This window comes from Phocoena phocoena, chromosome 20 (assembly GCF_963924675.1).
Source record: "Phocoena phocoena chromosome 20, mPhoPho1.1, whole genome shotgun sequence".
NCBI classification, from domain to species: Eukaryota; Metazoa; Chordata; class Mammalia; order Artiodactyla; family Phocoenidae; genus Phocoena; species Phocoena phocoena.
The window spans coordinates 52,217,379-52,240,214 of NC_089238.1; the positions used below are offsets into that span (position 1 = coordinate 52,217,379).

A 22,836-nucleotide genomic window follows, 5' to 3' on the forward strand; every position below is an offset into this window, starting at 1 on the left:
GCTGTAGGGGTAGAGAGAGCGAGTCCGCGAAGGCGCGGCAGAGCCTGAACTTTAAGTCGAACCGACGAGCCAGACTTCGTGGCTGGGATTAAAGCATTCAAACAATATTCTCTGCTAAGAAGAGTGAGGCGGGGACTCGGAGAGTTTCACTTCCGTCGCTCTCCCCACACGGTCCCCTGTGCCGAGGGTACAGTCCAAAGTTTTGGCTCCGCCGGGCGGGGCTCCAGGGCGGCGGGAACTGCAATTGGTGGCTTTGAAGGTGCAGCAGGCGGGAACAGCTGATGAGGAGAGAGACGACCGGCGATGTGGTACGGTAAGAGTACCCCTGACGGCACGGCATCGGGCCCCCGAGCGTGGCGGAAGCCTTGAAGAAGCCACGTCCCAAGCCTCTGAGGCGACTCTTTCGCGACTGCCGCAAGTGTCAAGGTGTGGGATTGGTCCTTGCTCTCGGGCCGGAGGCTGGGGACTACAGTTGAGGCTGAGGTGAGGAGGGCGATGACGCTGGGCCGTGACGTCACATCCGCCCGTGGTGGGGCGGGGCCTCACGTAGGGCCTGCGTCACGCTGGAGCCGCGCCGAGCTGTCACCGGCTAAACTATCCCAGCCCTGGGTTTCTGCTTTCCCCAGAGTTGAGTGTTCTTGGTTTTGGTTAACCTTGGCGTCCGTCCTTTTTAGTCTTTGCAGCCTCTCGCAGTACTCCTGCTGCTCCTTGTGGCAGCTCTTAGGCTGTGCAGATTTCCAGGAAAGTTACTTAAAAGGGACCTTTTTTGTCATGCGTTCATTCAGCTGTTATATCTCGAGCACCAAGCCAAGCACTGTGCTAAGCGCTCAGATGTAGAAAGAAGTTAGCTAATCACAGGGAATCAGAAGAGTTTATTCAAGGGTTTTCCAACTTTATTGATGAGATTCTGTGGACTCTTTCTACCAGAATTCTTTAGAATGGCATTCCCAAAGTTTAGCGGGAATTAAGACTCTTAGTCTTAAAATGCAAAAATCTCAAGCCCTTCACGGTCCCCCACCCCACCCCCAGTTTAAATCGTTGGAACCCAGGAATCTGCATTTTAACAACCACCATCTCCAGTGTTTTTGATGGGAGACGTTGGCTTGATATTGTCACCAACTGTTGGACCCTAATCCTTCCCAGGTTGTTTACCTCCTCAGGCACGTCTGCTTCTGGAGAGTCTCTAAGACTTCATTCCACAAGTATTTCCACTAGACAGTTCTTGGGCTGACACTGTTCTAGATTCTAGGAATGCAGCTATGAATAAGACAAACATAGTTCCTGCCCTAGTGAAGCTTAATCAAATATTTAATGCAATAAAGCAAGATAATTTCAGATAGTTCTGTAAAGACAAGGTGGGGAAATAACTAGATTGGGTGGTCAGGGTAAGTCTCTCTGTGAAGAAGCATGGCTGAGACCTGAATTACAAGAGCCATGTGAATATGTGCAGAAGAACCTTCTAAGCAGGGGTCACCGCAGATGCAATGGCCCTTAGCTGAAGGGATCCTCTTGTAATAGAGAAACTAGAAGGGCAGTGTAGCTGGAGCTCAGAAAGCCAAGGAGAGAGTGGTAGATGACAGGGAGGCAGGAACCAGACAACGCAGGGCCTTGTGGACCATGGTGAGGATTTCAGTCCTGACATTAAGGCAGGTGGGTCCTGCATCTGGACAAGGAAATGAGTCAGGCTCAATTTTCATGATCCTCATGCTGCTCCCACATTCTTAATTCAGTTATTTTTCTCTCTAAAGAACTAATCATTCCTCTTTATTTTTAACTATTGTTTTTAGTATCTTTTCAAAGTATTGGGTTGGCCAAAAAGTTCGTGTGGGTTTTGCCATAAGATGTTACAGAAAAACCTGCACGAACTTTTTGGGCAACGCAATATATTCAACTACCCATATATTTTCAGAAGTGGGTGATGGTAATAAATTATATGCCGTGTTCAACACTTAAATGGTAGAAATACGTCGCAGCCAGGATTCTTTTAGGGGAATCTCCTCTATTTGCCCTTGGAAATCCCATAGTCGTGGTGGAAGCAGGTGAGATTGACAGACTGACTTCTGCCTCTAGTCATAAACGCAGCCCTTCATGATCTCTGACCTCACCTCCCCCTCTGTGCCTTTTCACTCACCACTCTGACCTCTCTGGAGGCCTCCTTCTCCCTGTCCCTTGAAAACCCCGAGGCTTGTGCACTTGCTGTTCCATCTGCCTGGAAAGCTTCTCCACCAGCTAGCCCCATGGCTCACTCTCCCTCCCCCAAGGGTTGGCTCAAATGTCACCTTCTCTCTGAGGCCTGCTCTCCATCCCCACCACCCATTGCCAGCCTGCTCCACTTTCACTGCTTCCTAACACCGCTCCGTTTTCTCCTCAGCACTTACCACTTTTAAGATTTTTTGTGATTTTGCTGTTGCCTGTCTCTCCCAACTAGAAAGGACGCTCCATATTGGCAGGGATTTTTGTCTTTTTGGTTAAAGCTGTATCTATCCCCAGTGCCTAGAAAAGTGCCTGGCACACACAGGTGCTCAATAATTTGATACATGAATCAGTAAATGAGTGAATGATTCACATGTCATTGCCATCAAAAGATCAAAACACTCTAGCCAGGAAAGGAGGGAGAGCACTAATTTTTAAAAACTCTAAAACATATTTAAATGTACGCTTAAGGAGAAAATAGTTTAATCCTCCTGTTGGAACACTGTTTGCAGAGCGCCTGAAAAATGGTAAACGTTTGGGTGCTTGACCTACAAATCAAAATTCTGGCTAAAAATATCATGCTGAAAATTCACTAAGTTACACTTTTGTGTTTGGTTAATACTTTATCGTGCTGTTTTTGGTTTTGTCTTTACGAAAGTGCCAAAGAGATGGATGAAACTGTTTCCGAGTTTTTCAGGAGGACCATCTTGAAAATCCCATTGACTGAAATGATGACAATACTAAAAACCTGGAATTTTTTGTCTGAAAATCAACTGCAGACTGTAAACTTCCGGCAAAGAAAGGAATCTCTTGTTCAGGACTTGGTTCTGCTTTGTGAGGTAACAGTGTTCAAAATGATTAACCTTGAACATGATGCTACCCTTTGGTTTTCTTCTTTCCTTTCTTTAGTCCGAAAGAGATGTAAGGTAGCTGCTAGGCTGTGAAGTTAGGAGGGCTACGTACCACGATAGCGGAAAAGGAACTAATTTTTTTTTTAATTTACTTTTGGCTGCGTTGGGTCTTCGTTGCTGCGCGCAGGCTTTCTCTAGTTACGGCGAGCGAGGGCTACTCTTCATTGCAGTGCACAGGCTTCTCAGTGCAGTGGCTTCTCTTGTTGCGGAGCACGGGCTCTAGAACGCAGGCTCAGTGGTTGTGGCGCAAGGGCTTAGTTGCTCCACGGCATGTGGGATCCTCCCGGACTAGGGCTCGAACCCGTGTCCCCTGCATTGGCAGGTGGATTCTTAACCACTGCGCCACCAGGAAAGCTCCTCCTCATTCATTTTTAAATAAATATACTTTATGACCCAGCAATTCCACTTTGAAATTTAGACCCAGCAATTCCACTTTGAAATTTACATATATGGAAAACATAATAAAAAAAAGGAGGTATATGTAATATCATAATTGATAAACATTTATATACCTAGTTATAGATATGTAAATATCTATATATAAAGATGTTAACTAGCATTGTTTACACACAAAAAACTTGGAAACAACTATACTTAGGAGATTAGATAAATAATATGTCCACATAAAATATTCCTTAACCATTAAAAAGAATAAACTAGATCTTTCTGTATAACACTGAAAGAAACTATATAATATGTAAACATATAAATGTGTGTGTATACCGCAGTGGTTCTCAGCTGGGATGATTTTGTCTCCCAGAGGACACAATGTCTGGAGACGTTTTTGGGTGTCAAAACTATGGGATTGGGGTGCTGCTGGCTTCCAGTGGGTAGAGGCCAGGAATGTTCCTTTACATCCTAGGACAGCTTCTACAACACAGATTTATCTGACTCAAAATGTCACTAGCACCTGGTTGAGAAAACCTGGGATAGAGGAAATCTAGACGGATACCATAGATTAAAAAAAAAAAAAAAAAAAAGTTAAAAGTGATAAATGAGGATTAGATCGGGGGAGAACAGTTGTGAGAACCTGTAATGAGACACGAATCAGAAAGTGTATGTGTTACTTAACAGAAGAGCATAGATGGGAGACAGGTTGTCAGTAAAGTACTGAGAGGGCCCTCATCTGCTCTAAGCAATCCTAAAATGTGCTGTAGATGGGGTAGAACCACACCTATCACCACAATTACTAAAAATGGTATATTCTCTTTCAGGAGAATCGTGCAAGTCTCAATGATGCAGCCCTTTTGGACATCATTTGTAAGTTTTGGTGATTTGTATTTACGCTTAACCAGTCCAGTTTCATCAGAGAGGCAGTTTTGTATGTAACGGCTCAGATTCTAGAGTCAAGTTGACCTGGTTTCATATTTCAGCTCTGTCACTTACCAGTCTTGTGTCCTTTGCCAAGTCACACGACCTTTTTTTAAGCCTCAGACTTTTCCTAAGTAAACTGGACATAATAACAGCTTCTACTTCACAGGATTGTTATGAGGGTTAAATAAGACAAGACTTGAAAAGCCCTTAGCACAGTAACTGGCATACAATAAGCACATAGTTAGTGTTTGTTAGGCTTTGCATTATTATTAACAGAATTTGAAAGCAGATGTCTGCGACTGTGTTCTAATTACAGCGCAGCCTGTAAGGAACGTAAGGATTAACAGTGACCGTACTTGCACGTAGAGTGGTCATGGCGGCACTAAGTGGGAGAGGCACACATGGCTCTGGGGTCTGCATGTGCAACTAGAAGGAAATTGGGCCCCCGGCTAAGATAGGAGACACTAGAGGTGGCCCAAGCTTGTCACAAATATCATGGATTAGTCTAGCATGTGTTCTATTTGAGGAAATGTCTGCATTTGTATTTAAGTCCTTGCCATTTATCATGAACTTCTACACGGTGTTTAAAAGAATCATTAACGACAAAAAGTTTTTAATCTCCATTATTACGACAGCAACCTTATTCAAAGATCATTTAGCAGGCCATCTGAACTCTGAAACAGAGAACCAAGGAAGAAAATACCGGAAAGAAACAAAACCCTTTGGATGCTATCTTTCAGGGCAGGCATCACATTATACCTGATTACACCTGTTTTGGACAGAACTGGATAATCAAGAACTGTCAGGCCATCGCCATAAATGGGGTGGGATGGGGAGACAAGGATGCCAAGGCACCAAAAAAAAGAAAAAAAAAAAAGACATAGGACAAGAAAAGTAATAAGACAAAGGCACAGCAGGTTGGTGCCCTTGAGTATTGGGGCCAACAGCTCCTCTTATGGGGTGCAGAGCACCTTGGTCCTAGGTCCAAAGACACAGGGATGCAGACCGAGGTCAGCGCAGGGATAGAGTAAAGCCAGGATGACAGTGTGTTGGGACTGAACTCAGTAACTTCCTAGGCCCATTTTTACTCCAAGATACTCTTAAGTTTGTAACTCCTAGAGGGTGTCTTCTATATCATACATTCATTCATTCATTCCTCAAATATATATGTTTAATGCCAGCCAGTGGCTAGATGCTGGGACTACAGCGGTGAACAAGACTCAGTCCAATATCCCACAGGTACAAGCAGTGTAAAAATGAACATCTAAATGTATGCTGTAATGTCAGGTAGTGGTAAGTACTATGAAGGAAACTAAAGCAGGGTGGGATGGGGGGGTCGATTTTGGTAGGGTGTTCAGGGTAGGCCATTCTGCACTGTGGCATTTTAGTAGAGACCAGAATGAGATGTGCAACGAGCTAGAAGAAGAGTGCTCCAGACTAAGGAAAGCCGACAGAAACACCAGTTCCAGGAGCACATCATCCCTGGCTTGCCGCATAGATGCAGCAGTCTGTGGAGTAGACCTGTGTGGACAGAATAAATGGTCTAAGAATAAATGCTAAATCTCTACTATGTTGAGTAATTCTTTATGACTTGTTTTATTTGTCTGGAGTAAATTTAGTCCATTTAAAATTTATATTTTGAATAAAGATCTGTATAACTTAATTCGTAAATTACTGTTAATTTTCTCCACTTTCACATTATTAAAAATATGTATTTGTAAGTTGAAAGTTCTCTGATATGATAGTTACTCGAAAGTTCTCTTGATATGATAGTAATAAGCTCTTCCTCCCTGTCTCAGATACTCAATTTCATCGGCATCAGAAAGTTTGGGATGTTTTTCAGATGAGTAAAGGACCAGGTAATGTTTTCTATTTTTAACTGAACACTTGTATTTGATGTTTTGGCAATTTAAAAATGAGTAGCAGTTTGTTCCTCTTAAGTCTCTTTTCTTTCCAAATGTGGTGATTATTACTCATGTATAGAAAAATGAGAAATATATCTGGTGACACTCTGTCAGGGGTACCAGCAGCGTTTGTGTGATTTGATCATTACTGCTCTTTGACGTTACACCAAATGCTTATCTTCAGGATCTTTGTAAATGTATTGAAGACACTGTAGCTCCCTTGATTCTTCTTGATTTTTCTTTTCATTTTGACAGGTGAAGACACTGACCTTTTTGATATGGAACAATTCAAAAGTTCATTCAAGAAAATTCTTAAGAGAGCATTAAAAAATGTAAGAATAAAATTTATCTGAATTTCCATAAAATTCAATTTCATGGCATCTGTGCACTTAAAATTCGCTACTACATTCCTTTTTTCAATTTGTAAGAATTTCAGTTAGTAATATTCCATACTGTTCTATTCCATATCAAAGACAAACTCTACTCGGTGTAAAAACTTTCCTCTCCCCTTACCTCTCAATTCAGGGGCACTGCTTCTTTCTCAAGAGCAGCACTGCCCGGTAGGACTGTACAACGATGGAACTGTTCTAGATCAGCACCGTCCAGGACCCAGCTAGTAGCCACATGTGGCTGGTGTGACTGAGAAACTAAAATGTTCGTCGTGTTTAACTGTAATGAATTTTAGTTAAATGGCCCTAGGTGGCTCGTGGTCACAACGTTAGGGTAGCTCGAGAGCACAGAAGAGTCCTCAGCTGCCAGTCTGCTTCCACAGGTACCACCTCAACATCTTATCCTAGGTTGAGGTGATTGCTTTTTTTTTTTTTTTTTATATTGGAGTATAGTTGATTAACAGTGATGTGTTACAGGCATACAGGAAAGTGATTCAGTTATACCCATACACGTATCCATTCTTTTTCAAATTCTTTTCCCATTTAGGTTATTACAGAATGTTGAGCCAAGTTCCCTGTGATATGCAGTAGGTCCTGAGGTGGTCACTTTTTAACAGCCTCTCATTCCCTTTCCACCTTACTCTGCCTTAGTCCTTGCATATAAAGACATGCCAACCCTGTCCCATTCGCTGTGCACTGCCCGTCCTCTCTGGCATAGCGGTGTTCCCTCTTCTCTGATAAACTCCTTGACCTGCCTCTCCATCCCCTCATCCTGTCTCTAACTGGTCCTGCTTTCTACTTACCCACCTGTCACTGAACATATTCCCTCATCTCCTTTCTTATAATGACCCTCTGTGTGTGCTGTGAATCCATCTCCTATGTCCTCATCCAACATACCTGCTTTATTTTCCTCTGTTCTCTTGCATCCTTAATCTCTTGCCTCTTCTGATTCCTCCTCTACTGCTTATAAGTGTGCTCAGGTCTCAGTAAAAGTACATCCTTTCCCCAGGCTCATCCTCAAGCTCTGTTCTTTCTGCCACAAGACTCTTGGAGGGAAATATTTTTTCTTGCTCCGGATGTGTCCCACACGTGGAAGCAATCCCACTGGCCCCTCCTCACCGCCCCCTTCACTTTCCTCCAGCAGGAGCAGGGCCTTAGCCTGAGTGAGAGCAGCTGCCTGCAGGCAGCACCTACTCTGGTCTGTTCCTCCAGGGCCAGCTCTGCCCCTGCAGGGAGACCACTCAGAGCAGTCCTGCCAGTTACCATGTAGGCTGCTCTGCCTGCTTCTGGATTTGGTATCAGGAGGGCCACTTGCCTGGAGCAAACTCCCCATTCCTTTAATCGCTATATTTTTTAAAACATTTCAATAACCCTTAAGACAAGTCAACCCGGCCCCTACCCCCAATTACTCTCCTTTGTCAAAAATGTCCTGTTTCTCCAGATGAATCTTAGAAACATTTTCTCAGGTTTACAGAACAAAACAAAATCTTCAGCCGTTTGAGTAGGGGTGCATTTATTTATTTTTTGACTGTGCCACACGGCTTATAGAATCTTAGCTGCCTGACCAGCGACTGAACCCAGGACCTCAGCAGTGAGAGCGCAGAGTCCTAACCACTGGACCACCAGGGAATTCCCTGCATTTAATTTATAAATTAATTCAAAGAAAATTGTGAACCAAGAGAAGGTATGTCTCCTTTTCTTTTTTAATTTTGTGAATAAGCAAGCACTTTTTTTTACCTTGCTCCTAAGTTCTTATTTTGGATTATATTATTTGAAAACTCTTCTTACCATGAAATTATGAACTTTGCAGACATTACAGGAGAGTCCTGTCTGGACTGTGGCTGTGGCACATGCACCTGCTTTATTTTTTTAAACAAAGAGCCTCATTACCACATGATCCCTGGCCAGCCCTCCACAAGTGTTGTGGATATGTGGTTTGGACCCTTCTGGAAGCAGCCTTCTTATGAAGCTGAACATGACTGGCTAACTCATCTTGAGAAACACTCGTCTCTCTCTCTCTCTCTCCGGTCCAGTTCAGAGTTTATCTGCATCTTCCCTCCCAGCACCTTCCCACTTGATGGTCTTTCCTGTCCCTGTTTTAGGCACCAGGAACTTCTGTTCTTTTAACCCCAGGCCACTGCCCTCACCAGGCATGGAGAAAAGAGTCTGAAACACTTACATTTCCTCCCACTTTGATGCCCATGTATTTCAGTCATTAGATTTCTCTTTTCTTATCACTACCAAAAGCTTTTGCCTCCTGAATGAATTTCAGGCACACTAGCGGGGGAGGCTGGGGGGACAAAGGAGCTTTTTTACTGATCATATCTGTCCTGCTTGAAAGGCCAGCTAGAGAGTGACGTGCTTTGTATACTGCAGGTTTTAGATGAGGATGAGCAGGTAAAGGCCTTGTGTCTTCTCTGTCTCCCCATCCCTCTACTCCGAGCTGGCCCACGTGTCCTCAGCCCTTTCCTCAACTGACTGAGGACTCCCGGCTTATCTTCACCTTCCTCCACATAACTTAACTAGTGGCTGGATAACTCCACTTTCCGAAAGGCTGATGATGGTGACGTCATGACAAATAGCACCTCCTGGTGCCCAGGAGTGAAGAGTGACTCACCTGCTGCTCTAGGACAGGCACCTTAACCTTTTTGTGCCAAGGACCCTTTGGCTATTAGTGAAGCTTATGGACCACTTCTCAGAAGAGTGTATTTAAATGCTATAAAATAAAATCCATAGACTCACAGGGGAAACAAATGGTATTAAAAATACAGTTAAGGTATTAAAATGGCGAATTGTGATAAGTAATGCATGTGCTTCTTTATTAACACAATAAATAATCTCATGATGGGTCTAAAAGCAACTAGTTTCAAAGTACTAATAGGTGTAAATGATATTTTTGAGGCATGTGCAACAATTATAATATGATAAGAGTATTTGGGATTTCTATGGACAACAAAGTAACGGGTCTTAAAATTCCACTGTTTTGATGCCTACTTTCCAGTTGAAGGAGATGCTAAATTTCAGTTAGAAATTAGTACAAATAAAGACGAAATTTTCCCCCCATCAAGTCCACAGATGCCCTGAATTCTAACCATGGACTTCAGGTAAAGAACTCCTGCCCTGCACCAATGGGGGAGAGAAGCTGATATGAAAGGACACAGGGAGCCTATCTGCGGAGTGATGGGTGGAGAGTGAGTGACTGAGTGAGTGTGTGTGTGTGTGCATGTGTGTGTGTGTGTGTGTGTGTGTGTGAGAGAGAGAGAGAGAGAGAGAGAGATTAACTGCACATCATACCAGGTAAAACTCTTCAAAATACAAAGTTCTTGGAAAAACTTACAAAGAAGAGACAAACTAAAAACTGCTTCAATCGTAAGGTAGCACATTTTTTGTCCCTTTCTATGCCTGTATCATGTAGTATAATAATGATGGTCTGTGTTAAGTATGTTAATGTGTTAAATATGTGGTGATTCTTTGTACTGTAAGCTTCATTTGATTCTCACGCCAAACATACGTATGTTCAGTAGCTTGTGGGCCTTGGCCAGTTACTGACAGTTGATGGCTACTGGAGGATACCCTGGCCAAGAGAACAGTCCCAGTTTCGCCAAACCACTTAGGACCCTTGGCCACACTTGTTTATGTCATCTTAAATTTTTTTTTTTTAATTTTTTGCCTGTTCCACATGGCATGTAGGATCTTAGTTCCCTGACCAGGGATCACACCCGCGCCCCCCACATTGGAAGCACGGAGTTTTAACCACTGGACCGCCAGGGAAGTCCCTTGGCTGCACTCGTTTAAGCTTGAGCAATATTAATCTGAGCTCTCCTCTGCGAAACGCTTTATCCCAGGCATTGCAGGAGGATATCCATTGAGGTAGTTTCTTGGGAAAATAATAAATATCTATATTTGGGCCCTGCCTCTACAAGTATCTGAGTATCTTCTTTACTTTAAGAATGTGAGATGGAGCATCGGCCAGCCGGGCCAGGATTACACTGACTCTGTGGACGCCCTTTCCTCTTAGCCTACTGATTTTTAACCTTCTTTTGGACTATAGACCCTTATGAACATTTTGATAAGTGGCACAGCACCTCTCTAGAAAAGCACACCTTTAGACATGTCCATCCAACGGTGCATCCAATTCAGGAGGTCACAGACCTCTTTAAGTCCCTTCATGAGCCCTCACTTAAGTTATCCTCATTCTAGACTAGAGACTACCTGACTCCGTTGAATGCTACCAATTTTCTCCTAGCGAAAATGTGCCCTCCGTACACTACGCTCAATGTTGACTTTACACACTTATTTTCTTTTGTAATGTGATGCAAAGAGGCTATTCAGAATAAGATCCTGTCCTCTTCCATTCGAGCTGGCAGAGGTCCACTGCATGCCTGTTGGGGCCGAGGGCTGTGCTGTTCATCTAGGGGAAGGTCAGACTGCTCTGTACCCTCCATGCCCCTTGTCTTGGGTTCCTTGTCTGATACACTGAGGAAATTTGGGGAAGCAACCAGATAAAGAGTGCGCAGAGTCAAAATACAGTCGGCCCTCCATATACATGGGTTCAACATCCATGGATTCAACCAACCACAAATTGAAAATATTCGGGAAAAAAAATTCTAGAAAGTTCCAAAAAGCAAAACTTGAATTTGCTTTGGGTCAGCAACTGTTTACATAGCATTCATGTTGTACTTATGATTATTTACATAGCATTTACTCTCTATTAGGTATTATAAGTAACATGGAAATGATTTAAAGTATGTGGGAGAATCTCACAGGTTATTTGCAATTACTACACCATTTTATATGAGACTTGAGCATCCTCGGATTTTGGTATCCTGAGAGGGGTATCTGAGAGGGGTCCTGGAACCAATCATCCAGAATCCTTAGGGACAACTGTGACTGCCTTCTTTGCTAATGTCAGCAGCCACGTGATCACCAGGAATAAGATACAAGAGGGAGGAAATACAGAGATGTGGGCAGGGGATTCCCTGGTGGTCCAGTGGTTAGAATTCCACGCTCTCACTGCCGAGGGCCCGCGTTCAATCCCTGGTCAGGGAACTAAGATCCCACAAGCTGCACAGCACAGCCAGGAAAAAAAAAAAAAAAAACCAGGGATGTGGGCAAGCCAAGTGTGCCTGTCTCAAGTATCTCCAGGGTCTGAGCTGCAAGGGGGGCTAATAATCTAGGAGTGAGCTATTAATTCCATAGAAACTGGCAATCATATTTAAAAGTTTAGAAAGGTCTATATTTTATCCATGAAATGGAAACCATGTAGAATTTCTTATATTCTCGCTATGTAACTTTGCTTTGGGGTAATTTTTAGCACCTGAGCTAAATGCATAAAAGCATTAGGATTAGTATTTTTTTGAGCCCATTGCTACATAGAAATCTTACTATTAAACTTTACAGTGCATGCTAGGTCTGTGTTCAATGCTAAAAATGCTTCCTTATAAGATATCTCATTTGTGAGGCTGCTTTACTTCATAAACTCTTACAGTTTTTCAGGACAAAGCCCAAGAAATTATTGAAAATTTCTGATGTCATATCCTGCTTGTAGGATTTAAAATTTTTTCCTTCCAAAAGACTTTGCAAGGCACGAATGTATCTTTACAAAACGACCACAAAATACTTTCCCAAAGATTTCCCAAAACACTGTAATGAAGAGTAGGAGAGGGACTTCCCTGGTGGTCCAGTGGTTAAAACTCCATGCTTCCACTGCAGGGGGCATGGCTTCAATCCCTGGCTGGGGAACTAAGATCCTGCATGCCTCACGGCACGGCCAAAAAATAAAAAAACGTAGGAGAAAAGACTGCCAGACCTCAGCCGGTGTGCAAGATTATAATAACATCCTTCATCCCTAAAAAGCACCTGTTGTTGGTGCCACATGAGATTTTAATTAGGAAACTTACATCTTTTTTTTTTTTTTTTAAATAAGGTGACAGTCAGCTTCAGAGATGCTGAGGAGAATGCAGTATGGATTCGAATTGCCTGGGGAACACAGTATAGAAAGCCAAACCAGTACAAACCTGCTTACGTGGTGTATTATTCCCAAACACCATATGCCTTCACTTCTTCCTCCCAACTGAAAAGCAATCTACCCCTTCTGGGTCAGGTATGGAACCAATTACTATAAGCTATAATGCTGTATTATCCTTATCTCAGGTCCGTGTAGGTTTAAACTGCTCAGTATCATTTGATATAAAATGCGACCTGTAGGGGGACTTCCCTGGCGGTCCAGTGGTTAAGTCTCCGCGCTTCCACTGCAGGGGGCACAGGTTCAGTCCGTGGTCAGGGAACTAAGATCCAGTACACTGCACGGCTCAGCCAAGAAAGAAAATACCACCTGTAATTCTTTATCTCCTAAACTAAGAAGCAGAAAGCGTTATTATTCTACAAGTGGGAGGACAGCATAAGCATTGGTTTAGAACTCTTCATTACTGTCCTGTAAGTGAGAAGTAGCACAAAATCAAGGCAAAAATCCAACCAACACAGAAGTCTCTGAACAGTCTTTTAAGACTCCATACCCTTCTGCGCAATCCCATTCACCCAAAATAACTGCTTTTAACAGTTCTGCTATTTCCTTTCAGAAGATGTTTTTTTTTTTTTTTTTTTTTTTTTTTTTTTGCGGTACGCGGGGCTCTCACTGCTGTGGCCTCTCCCGTTGTGGAGCACAGGCTCCGGACGCGCAGGCTCAGCGGCCATGGCTCACGGGCCCAGCCGCTCCGTGGCACGTAGGATCTTCCCGGACCGGGGCATGAACCCGCGTCCCCTGCATCGGCAGGCGGACTCTCAACCACTGCGCCACCAGGGAAGCCCTCAGAAGATGTTTTATTACAAAAACCACACGGGTACATAGGGTCTGTATTTCGCTTTTTCTAACTTAACAGAACATTTCAATGAGGTTACATATGAATGTACCTCACTACTTTTTCATGACCTCATCATTTACCTATTAATGAACATTATTTTCATTTGTAACCATTTTCCCCACATTGCGTACACAAGAAGCATGCTTTAACAGAAGATGGTCCTCTGGTCAGAGCCTGCTTCTGTTTATGGTTCTGCCTTTGGTGTCACAGGCTTCCTAGCATCTTCCCCCAAATAAGCCATCCCTAAATTAGCCTGGCAACTGCTGCTGCTTCCACCGTCTTAACATTCACAACTACAATGGTGCTTCAGTTGGTTCCAGAGCTGATTGTAGATAAGCAGCTCTGCCATCCTGGCTGCATCATCTCTAGTGCCAAGTAGAACACCAAGTCCTCCAGGCAGGCGGACTTGTCATTTAAATTCCTTAGGTGTTTACTGAAATGGCAGAAAGATTGCTACTGCTGCTCACTTCTATTTCTTTCTAACACTTAACTCTCCTTTACATTTGGAGTCTCTTCCTCCATAATAAATGGTGGTTTTCCATCCACTGACAGCCAGGTGAGTCCACCCTGTCCCACCTAGTTTAAACATCACCCCTAAAGCTAATGTTCTTTTCTAATGTGTATCTTAAGGCAAACTTATTTCTACCCTCTAGTTTCAGGTAAATACCTTATTCTATTAATTCTGTTTCAGTCTTCCAACTTGTTTCCCCAGACGATGGGAAGCTTTTATAAGTTGCATTTAATTTGCACTTTTTCCTTCAAAATTTGTCCTAAAGCGTACATACATATTTGCATTTTTGTATGGCAGTATCGTAGTATTAATGACTAGTAATCAAAAATAGTAACATTTGAGTATTCACTGTTTATTCTTAACTCTGAATTTCATTTATTGTAATTCCTAACTTTAAACAGGATCACTTTGGGACTTCCCTGGCAGTCCAGTGGTTAAGAGTCTTGCTTCCACTGCAGGGGGCACGGATTCGATCCCTGGCTGGGGAACTAAGATCCCACATGCTGCTCGGTGCGGCCAAGAATTAAAAAAAAAAATTTTTTTAATAAAAAAAATAAACAGGATCACTTTTCTAAAAATGGTATTACAAAAGACCTTACATTTGTGAGAATCTTAATGGCATTAGCCCCTGTTTTTGTATTTCAAGCTGAGTAACAGGCCATGAGATTTAATTGTTCTAGATTTTTTCCTGAACAAGTATTGTAAATACAGAGATAGACACAGTAATGCTAATAGTCTTGCTAATTTTCACTTCAAGGCACTGACAATTGCTAGCAAACACCATCAGATTGTGAAAATGGACCTCAGAAGCCGGTATCTGGACTCTCTTAAGGCTATTGTTTTTAAACAGTATAATCAGGTGAGCCCATCAGTGACTCTATTTAAAGTGAAGTCTCCATTTTCTCTTTCACACATAATTTAGAAGCTGAGCAGGTGGGAAAGTCTACCTCCAGCATAGGAGATCACGTCAGATATCCCTGAAGTGCAGAAAGTTTTCAGTTAATATGAAAGGAAACAATATAATTTCTCTCTCTCATCTTTTTATAGTTGCATTGTATTTTATACTGCCCATTAGTCATTGGGGTCTATGTTATAGGTCCCTGTTTCCAAATCATCTATTCCAATCAGAATTTATTTTTCTCTTCAGAGTAACTCGACACTGTCTTTTGAAGCTGATTATATTATTCTGTTCTGCAAGAGAGAAGCAGAATTTTTTGTCCCATCAGTCAAGCAGGTGATACAGGAGTTGGAAGTAAAGGAGAAGGCATTGGTTTATTAAGTCCCACAATTTATTTGTCAAAATTATTTAAAGTTCCCCTTTAATGATAAGAACGGATCTGGCCTTGCTCCCAGGCTCAGGGGGGTTTTTTTTGTTTTTTTTTTCCTCTGCATGGCATATGTGTGCTCAGATGTTCACATTCCTATAGGATTGTTAAGGCTCTGTGTATATCTTTGAGCCCTTAGGTATGTTATACTTATGTATTTTCATCTGTTCTAAGTAGAAAGAAGTGATGGCTCTCTGCAAGCTACTCTTTAAGGAAAAAATCTAACATTAAGAAGTTAGATAATGATTTTCTCCCACAGCAGCCCCTCCCTCTTACCTACCACCCTCCTACCAAATTGCTATCAATGGTTCTCCTATGACAGTTGCATTTCTAGGAAAATTCATATTGTCAAACACTTAATTATAAAAACAATGGCTTCAGTGGGGAAAGTAAGCGAAGGGGTCTGAGAGGTTCAGACTTACAATAGGAAAGTTATTTTTCGATAAGGAATCTCAGCAAATTTTTTACAGTTATAAAGACATATATATAAAGCTGAAACATCACATTGTAAATGCTGCCTCTGATTCCTCTAGCTTTTGCATTCACCAGCTATACTTCTTCCAGATCCATTTTTTATGTTAACAAGGTACAGAGCTCCTCAAATAAAGCAGCCATGTTGCTGGCATTCTCTGCCAACATCGCTGTAGGAGAAATGCTCAACTCAGTCTGCAAATGGCCTCAAATCTTTGTGTTGGGAAAAACTAAAGATAAGATTTGCCATATTTTTGTGCATTAAAAGCAATTAATATCTATACTTCAAGGTGATAAAATTAGGAAAACATTCACTTTTTTCTTTTTTCTTTTTCCTAGACCTTTGAAACTCACAACTCTACTACACCTCTACAAGAAAGAAGCCTTGGGCTAGACATAAATAGTATGTGTGTTTTAAGATAAAAACTGAAATTTGGAAGGACATTCCTTTTCAGATTTCTGTCACCCAGGAAAACATTTATGTACCAGGATGTGATTCAAAAGTATTTACTGTTTTCAGAAAATTGAAAATTACATTTCTGTTGAAGTGGGGAAGCTAAGCTACCATAATCTCTTTTAGAATTTACTAGACTGGCATCTAATAATAATCAGAACAAAAACAAAACTTAACTAACAGTTGTTGAGCATTTCTTCTGCGCCAGGCACCATACTAAGGTGTTTATATGAGTCATTTCCTATTTCTTCACAGCAGTCCCATGAACAAGCTCTTTTCATCAGGAAACTGGGTTTCAGAGAGGTTTAGTAACTTGTGAGGCAAAATCACATAGCTAGGAATCGGCAAAGCCAGGAGTGAAATCCGAATCTGAGTCTGGAGCCCAGGCTCTTAATGCTTCCTGAGTACTTTATTGCATCTTACAGGTATTGCGTTATTTACAAATTGAAGGTCTGTGGCAACCCTGCGTTGAGCAAATCTCTCAGCGCCATTTTTCCAACAGCATTTGCTCATTTCACGTCTCCGTGTCACATTTCCATAATTCTCACAATATTTCAAACTTTTTCATTATTATTATATTTGTTATGGTGATCTGTGATCAGTGATCTTTGATGTTACTACTGCAAAAAGATTACAACTCCCTGAGGGCTCAGATGATGGTTAGCATTTTTTAGCAATAAAGTACTTTTTAAATAAGGTATGTACATTGTCCTTCTAGACATAATAGTGTTGCACACTTAATAGACTGCAGTACAATATAAACATAACTTTTATATGCACTGGGAAACCAAAAAATTCATGTGACTCACTTTATTGCAGTGGTATAGAACTGCACCCGTTTATCTCTGAGGTGTGCCTGTAATCAGAATTGTTACCCTGTTGCTACTCACAGGTGACATGAGTCCTTTCCTAGAAAACCCAGGAGAATATAGTATGAAACTACTAATGTAGATCAGAAAGTTCAGAAAAGGGATGGGGTACAATATAGATTTATAAAAATGAAAATGTTCCTCTCTCTTGGCAGTGATTTGGCAATAAAATGAAATGGTACAGCCATTATGAACTAAACATATTTATGACTTTCCAATGGCATAGGAACTGCTATTGATGTCATGTTAAGTAAAGAAAGCAGGATACAAAATTGTGTGTATTTTATAATCCCAGTTTAAAAAATACATATCTTTTTATTCACTGAAAAAAGGGTTAGACAAATAGATTAAAATGTTAACAGTACTTATCTCTGTGTGGTAGAATTATGGGTGATTTTTATTTTCTCTTACCAGCCTATACTTTCCAGCTTTTCAACAATAAGAAATTATTACAATCAAGAAGAAACAGTAAACATTATTTTTAAGTTATGCAAGCAAGTTGAAAGGTTAGGAATGAAAGGATGATACTTTATGAATGAAATATATATTATTATAATAATATTAAATATATAACAGCTGTTTCTCTTGAAATCTTCCATCTATAGTGGATTCAAGGATCATTCATGAAAACAAAACAGAAAAAGAGAGGGTCCAGAGAGTGACTCAAGAAATTTTTGGAGACTATCCACAACCAAGACTAGAATTTGCACAATATAAGGTAGGACACTGCTATAAACTAACTACAACTTATCAAGATTTTTTAAAAAGAACTAAAACTAAGTGGAAAACAGATCTAAGAAACTGTCTCTTATTCATTTGTCACTTTAATGTTGTATAAGAAGTTTATGAGTTAAAATAGACTTTATCGTATTTAGTAAGTTCCTCTGTTGCAAAGGAGACCTTTGGAAATTTTGAATTTGCCTTTTCATTTCACCTTTCATATTAATTCAGTTATGTATAACCAGCTGTGATCTGTATTTTTGAGAGAAAAAAAAAAAGGTAGGTTATACCTTTCTAGCCCACCCACACCTAGAACAATGCTTGCACATGGTCAGTGCTCATAAATACTTATTAAATAAAAGAGTGAATAAATAAGTCATTACAAAGCCCAGTTGGCAAGCAGTTGGAGAAAACCCAGCAGCCTGCAAACGTGGCTCATTACAGAAGCTTGCCCACCAGGAAAGCCAGGTGGGGGAGCAAGCCCATGGCCACCATTAGAAGAATTCAAGGCTTATATCATGATCACGCTAATCTAATACTCATGCTCATACTCGTAACACCCTCCTCCCCTCAGACCTTCCAATAAAGTTCTTTCTGAAGTAACCTTCTGCAGCTACGGACCACACTTTAAGTCTACCATTGATCTGCTCACTCAGGCCCAGTGCCTGTTTGGTTTGATTTGTTTCTAGTGGGAAAAGTTGACTGACACCTTTCAAGTGATGCTCCCTGAATGGCAGGTTTCAACCCATTTCTTTTAAACAGCTCATACTCTTAAGAAGGTCATTCTCAAAGTGTGGTCCCTGGACTAGCAGAATCAGCCTCAGCTGGGAATACGGGTAAGAAAGGCAGGTTCTTGGCCCCATTCTAGTCCTACTGGATTGCGGACTCTGGAGGTGGGTCCCAGACAGCTGTCTTCACAAGCCCTCTAGCCGATTCTGCACAGAGAACCACTGATCTAGGATACATAAGATTTAGTCCACAAAACTTCTCTTTATATGCATCTTAGAATGGGTCTATTCTATAAGTCAAGGCATACATTTTTTCATACCTGCTACTAATTTTTCCCTACGTTTTCTATTTTGAAAAATGTCAAACCTTCAGAAAACATGCAAGAATATTACAATGAGCATTCATTTCCCCTTTGTTTCAAAATTTACTAATGGTTAACATTTTGCCACATCTGCTTTCTTTCTCTTTCTTTATTCTGAACCATTTGAATTAACTGCAGACATTACTCACCCTCTAAATATTTCAGCATTCTGTCTCTAAATTTTAAGAATCATTTTAAGTTAAAAAAAAATGAAGTTAGAATCTAAGAGCCAAGTACCTACTGAAGTAACAGTACTTATATATTTGATGATATGAAGGAACTGTTATTAATTTTTTTAGGTGTGGTAATGTTATGGGGGTGAAGTTTTGAGAAAGAGTCATTTTTAGGACTCTTTTAGATACATTGAAATATTTGCAGGTGGGATACTATGGTGTCTTGGATTTGCTTGGAAATAATCCAGTGCGGGTGGGCAGTAGGGAACGGAAGATAGGGTAATAGATGGAACAAGACAAGTCATTGTTTCAGCTGGGTGATATGCACATGGGGACTCATTACACTGTGCTCCTCGCTTTTGTATGTTTTCTAAATCTTCTATAATAAGAAGTTAAACTGCGGTAGTGACTCAAAACACAAGACATTTTTACATCGAAATGACAGGTTACAAAAAACTGCTCATTTTCCATTAAGAATGCAAACCTAATGCTCAGGTAAAGGGCATCTGAGGGCGGAACCGACACGCAAGGTCTCCTGTGTGTCAGGCACTGTGCACGCTTGGCCTTTTGCATGCGATATTGTTGGATATACTGGTTGCCCTCAATGTTTGCAATTAGCAAATTAAATGGTTCCCACCCCCATTAGTCCCTGTGTTTCTTGATAACAAGAATTAGTGAAATACATAATCCTATTTCTTTATATTTTGCCATTGCAACTGATATATTTAATCGTCACTTAAAAATATATCTGTTGACAGCTTGAAACAAAATTCAAAAGTGACCTAAATGGGGGCATCCTGGCTGAGAGAGAAGAACCCCTCCGGTGCCTGGTTAAGTTCTCTAGCCCCCATCTTCTGGAAGCACTGAAATCCTTAGCACCAGCCGGTAAGTAGTCAGGACACTTCATCAGCCAGAAGAATTAACAACATACTACATTCGACCCTCTCTTTGCTGACTAATTGCCCCTGAGCTTTCTCATGGCTCTAGGCTGCTATCCCATCATGCCCTGTTTTGCATATTCTGCTTCACTTAATGGGGGTCCATGATCCACCCTCTAATCTTGGTCATTTTTAAACTGACTCAAATCGTTGTCCCTGTGATTATTTTCATTTTCTTTTCTTTTCTTTTTTTTTTTTTTTTTAATTTCAGGTATTGCAGATGCACCACTTTCTCCATTGCTCACTTGCATACCCAATAAGGGAATGAATTACTTTAAAATTAGAGATAAATAAGATGTATGTGGTTTTGTAAGCACAGCATCCTTGACTGTATTGCATATGCATTTTATAATGACTAGCTGGATAGCTTCTATCTGCAAACTTGTTTTAGAGATTAATCCTTGATGTTGATGATTTAGAAATGTTCAGTATAATTCTTGGGACTGATTCTTTCCTCCTCCTGCAAAGCATAGCAGTTGTGGGACTTTAAGATGTGACAGGATGTCATTTCTCTCACTCCTGTCTCTCCTCAATCCTGGAGAGGTTTGGTTCCAGTTGCTGGTTTCCAGGGATTTTCTCTTAAGCCTTGGATCACAGAAAAAAGCAACAAGAAACTATACCCAGCCCGAAACTTTCCAGGAGAACCATAAAATTGGTCCATTCAAAAGGCAGAATTGGGCCCATTAAGTTATTATTGCAGGAGGTAGCCTATCAGTTGATTCAGCTATATAAAATAATGATTTCATTGTAAATATGGTACTTCTCGTCTATTTTATCATACATATGGCATTCAAACTGACAGATAATATACAGGTTTGTGAATAAAGATATTTAAAAATGGGTGTATCGGTCACTTGTGGTGAAAATCCTTCAGTGATCATCACTAAATTGCATGTCCTTTTACAATAACACTTTAAAATCTACTCCTTATCTTGATCCACAAAGGATTTGGGGTTATAACAACATATGTTACAATTATGATAAAATTAAAAGGTGAGGGGCTTCCCTGGTGGCGCAGTGGTTAAGAATCCAACTGCCAATTCAGGGGACACAGGTTCGAGCCCTGGTCCAGGAAGATCCCACATGCCGCGGAGCAACTAAGCCCGTGCGCCACGACTACTGAGCCTGCGCTCTAGAGCCCGCGAGCCACAGCAACTGAGTCCACGTGCTGCAACTACTGAAGCCACGTGCCTAGACCCTGTGCTCCGCAACAAGAGAAGCCACCACAATGAGAAGCCCTCGCAACACAACAAAGACCAAACACAGCCAAAAATAAATTAATTAATTTTTAACAAAAAATTAAAAGGTGAGGAAATCTAGGCAAATGAAGGACAGAAAAAGAATAGGAGGACAAAATAAAACTAGAGGTAAGATTACCACGTAAGAACATACAAGTGCCTCCTCAACTGCTAGAATAAAAGGGAAAATTTGGATGGTGTTAGCCAGTGGCCAAAGCAGAGGAGAAAAACACCAATTTAAATGAGATATTTAAAAACTAGTATATCAGTTACTTCTGATGAAAATCAAAAAGAGGCTTAATATACAGATATAAACACAATCAGAAGGGGCTAAACAATGCTTTATACCAATATAATGTATTGGTACTGTGTATACCAATACCAATAGGTATTTATGTGAAATATATTAGTTTAGATTTAATTAGCAAATGGCTTAGACACTTCAGTTATCTCAGAGTGAGGCACTGAGTCTGTAGGGGCTTAATAATGCTAATTTTTTTTGTAGACCACAGTCATGGTTTAGAGCATCTGTTCCTATGTGCACACATATGGTAGGCACTTCTACTCAGTGCCTGAATGCCCATATTAGGTCTATACAGAGGCCCTGCAGGTTCCTGGGATGGTTTCCCATAGGCTCACAGCCCTTTCTGGTGCTTTGCAAGGATGTGCAATGAGAGCCTGAACGAGAAAGCCACTATTAATATTGGGTTGGCCAGAAAGTCCCTTTGGGTTTTTCTGTAAGATGTTACAGAAAAACCCAAAGGGACTTTCTGGCCAACCCAGTATTACCCAGCCTAGAGTGGAATCACTTGAGCCTGCACCCTGCAGCCCTCCCAGACAGAGGCTTCTGCTTCAGGAAATGAGATATAGGGAATGCTTACCTGGTATGTGCTTGACGATCCAGAGACACATACGCCATTCAGATGCAGTCCTGGGATCAGATGGAGCAGTAAATGCAGATCCAAGGATCTCTAGGCCAAAGGAATTTAATGCACATTAGGTAGGGTCTCCAAAAATGAAAAAGAGCTCATGTTTACTGAGCACTTACTATGTGGCAGGCGCTGTGCCAAGTATTTTATACGCTTTATCTTATTTTCATAATAATCCTATAAGGCAGGTGGCATTACTTGTCTCACTCTATTGACGTGAATACCAAAGCTTAGTACTAGCTAGTAAGTGACTGAGCCCACATTAACCCCAGGCAGTTGGCCTCCAGAGCCTGCCCTCTTGGACACTGTGCTGGAAGAAACAATAGCCTGTGGATGCTATCTCTCACACAGATGTGGGGGGTTTTGGGCCCACAGTACTTTTTAATTCAGAATTCGTTACTGTGAAGCAGAAGAGTACCCTTCTCAAAGGTGTCCACATCCTGATCCCTGGAATATGTAAATCTGTTACTTTACAAAACAAAAGGACTTTGCAGATGGGGAGGTTATCCCGGATGTCCTGGATGGACCCAGTGTGATCACAAGGGTC

General features: G+C 41.3%; 1 protein-coding gene across 3 annotated transcripts; it reads left to right on the plus strand.

Moving 5' to 3' along the window:
• The first annotated feature begins 267 nt into the window (after positions 1 to 267).
• On the plus strand, positions 268 to 20,960 carry CENPN (centromere protein N). Of its 3 annotated transcripts, XM_065898860.1 has the most exons (11): positions 268 to 426; positions 2,852 to 3,032; positions 4,319 to 4,364; positions 6,218 to 6,277; positions 6,578 to 6,654; positions 12,638 to 12,814; positions 14,840 to 14,941; positions 16,218 to 16,281; positions 17,807 to 17,919; positions 19,943 to 20,069; positions 20,334 to 20,960. In XM_065898860.1, exons 2-11 carry the CDS (start codon positions 2,862 to 2,864, stop codon positions 20,414 to 20,416), a joined length of 1,020 nt encoding a protein of 339 aa, XP_065754932.1. In that variant the 5' UTR covers positions 268 to 426; positions 2,852 to 2,861; the 3' UTR covers positions 20,417 to 20,960. The 3 variants fall into 3 exon arrangements, with proteins under 3 accessions (XP_065754932.1, XP_065754934.1, XP_065754933.1); XM_065898862.1 differs by lacking the exons at positions 268 to 426; positions 14,840 to 14,941 and having other exon boundaries at positions 2,862 to 3,032; positions 20,334 to 20,416; XM_065898861.1 differs by lacking the exons at positions 268 to 426; positions 6,218 to 6,277 and having other exon boundaries at positions 2,862 to 3,032; positions 20,334 to 20,416.
• The last annotated feature ends 1,876 nt before the right edge of the window (positions 20,961 to 22,836 follow it).

What these genes read in the sequence shown, in the direction of transcription:
- CENPN (XM_065898860.1), top strand. Translation starts at nt 2,862, where the DNA reads ATGGATGAAACTGTTTCCGAGTTTTTCAGGAGGACCATCTTGAAAATC. An exon ending in TTAAGAGAGCATTAAAAAAT is followed by an intron (nt 6,655 to 12,637) that starts GTAAGAATAAAA and finishes TTTTTAAATAAG; the next exon opens with GTGACAGTCAGCTTCAGAGA. An exon ending in ATCTACCCCTTCTGGGTCAG is followed by an intron (nt 12,815 to 14,839) that starts GTATGGAACCAA and finishes TTTCACTTCAAG; the next exon opens with GCACTGACAATTGCTAGCAA.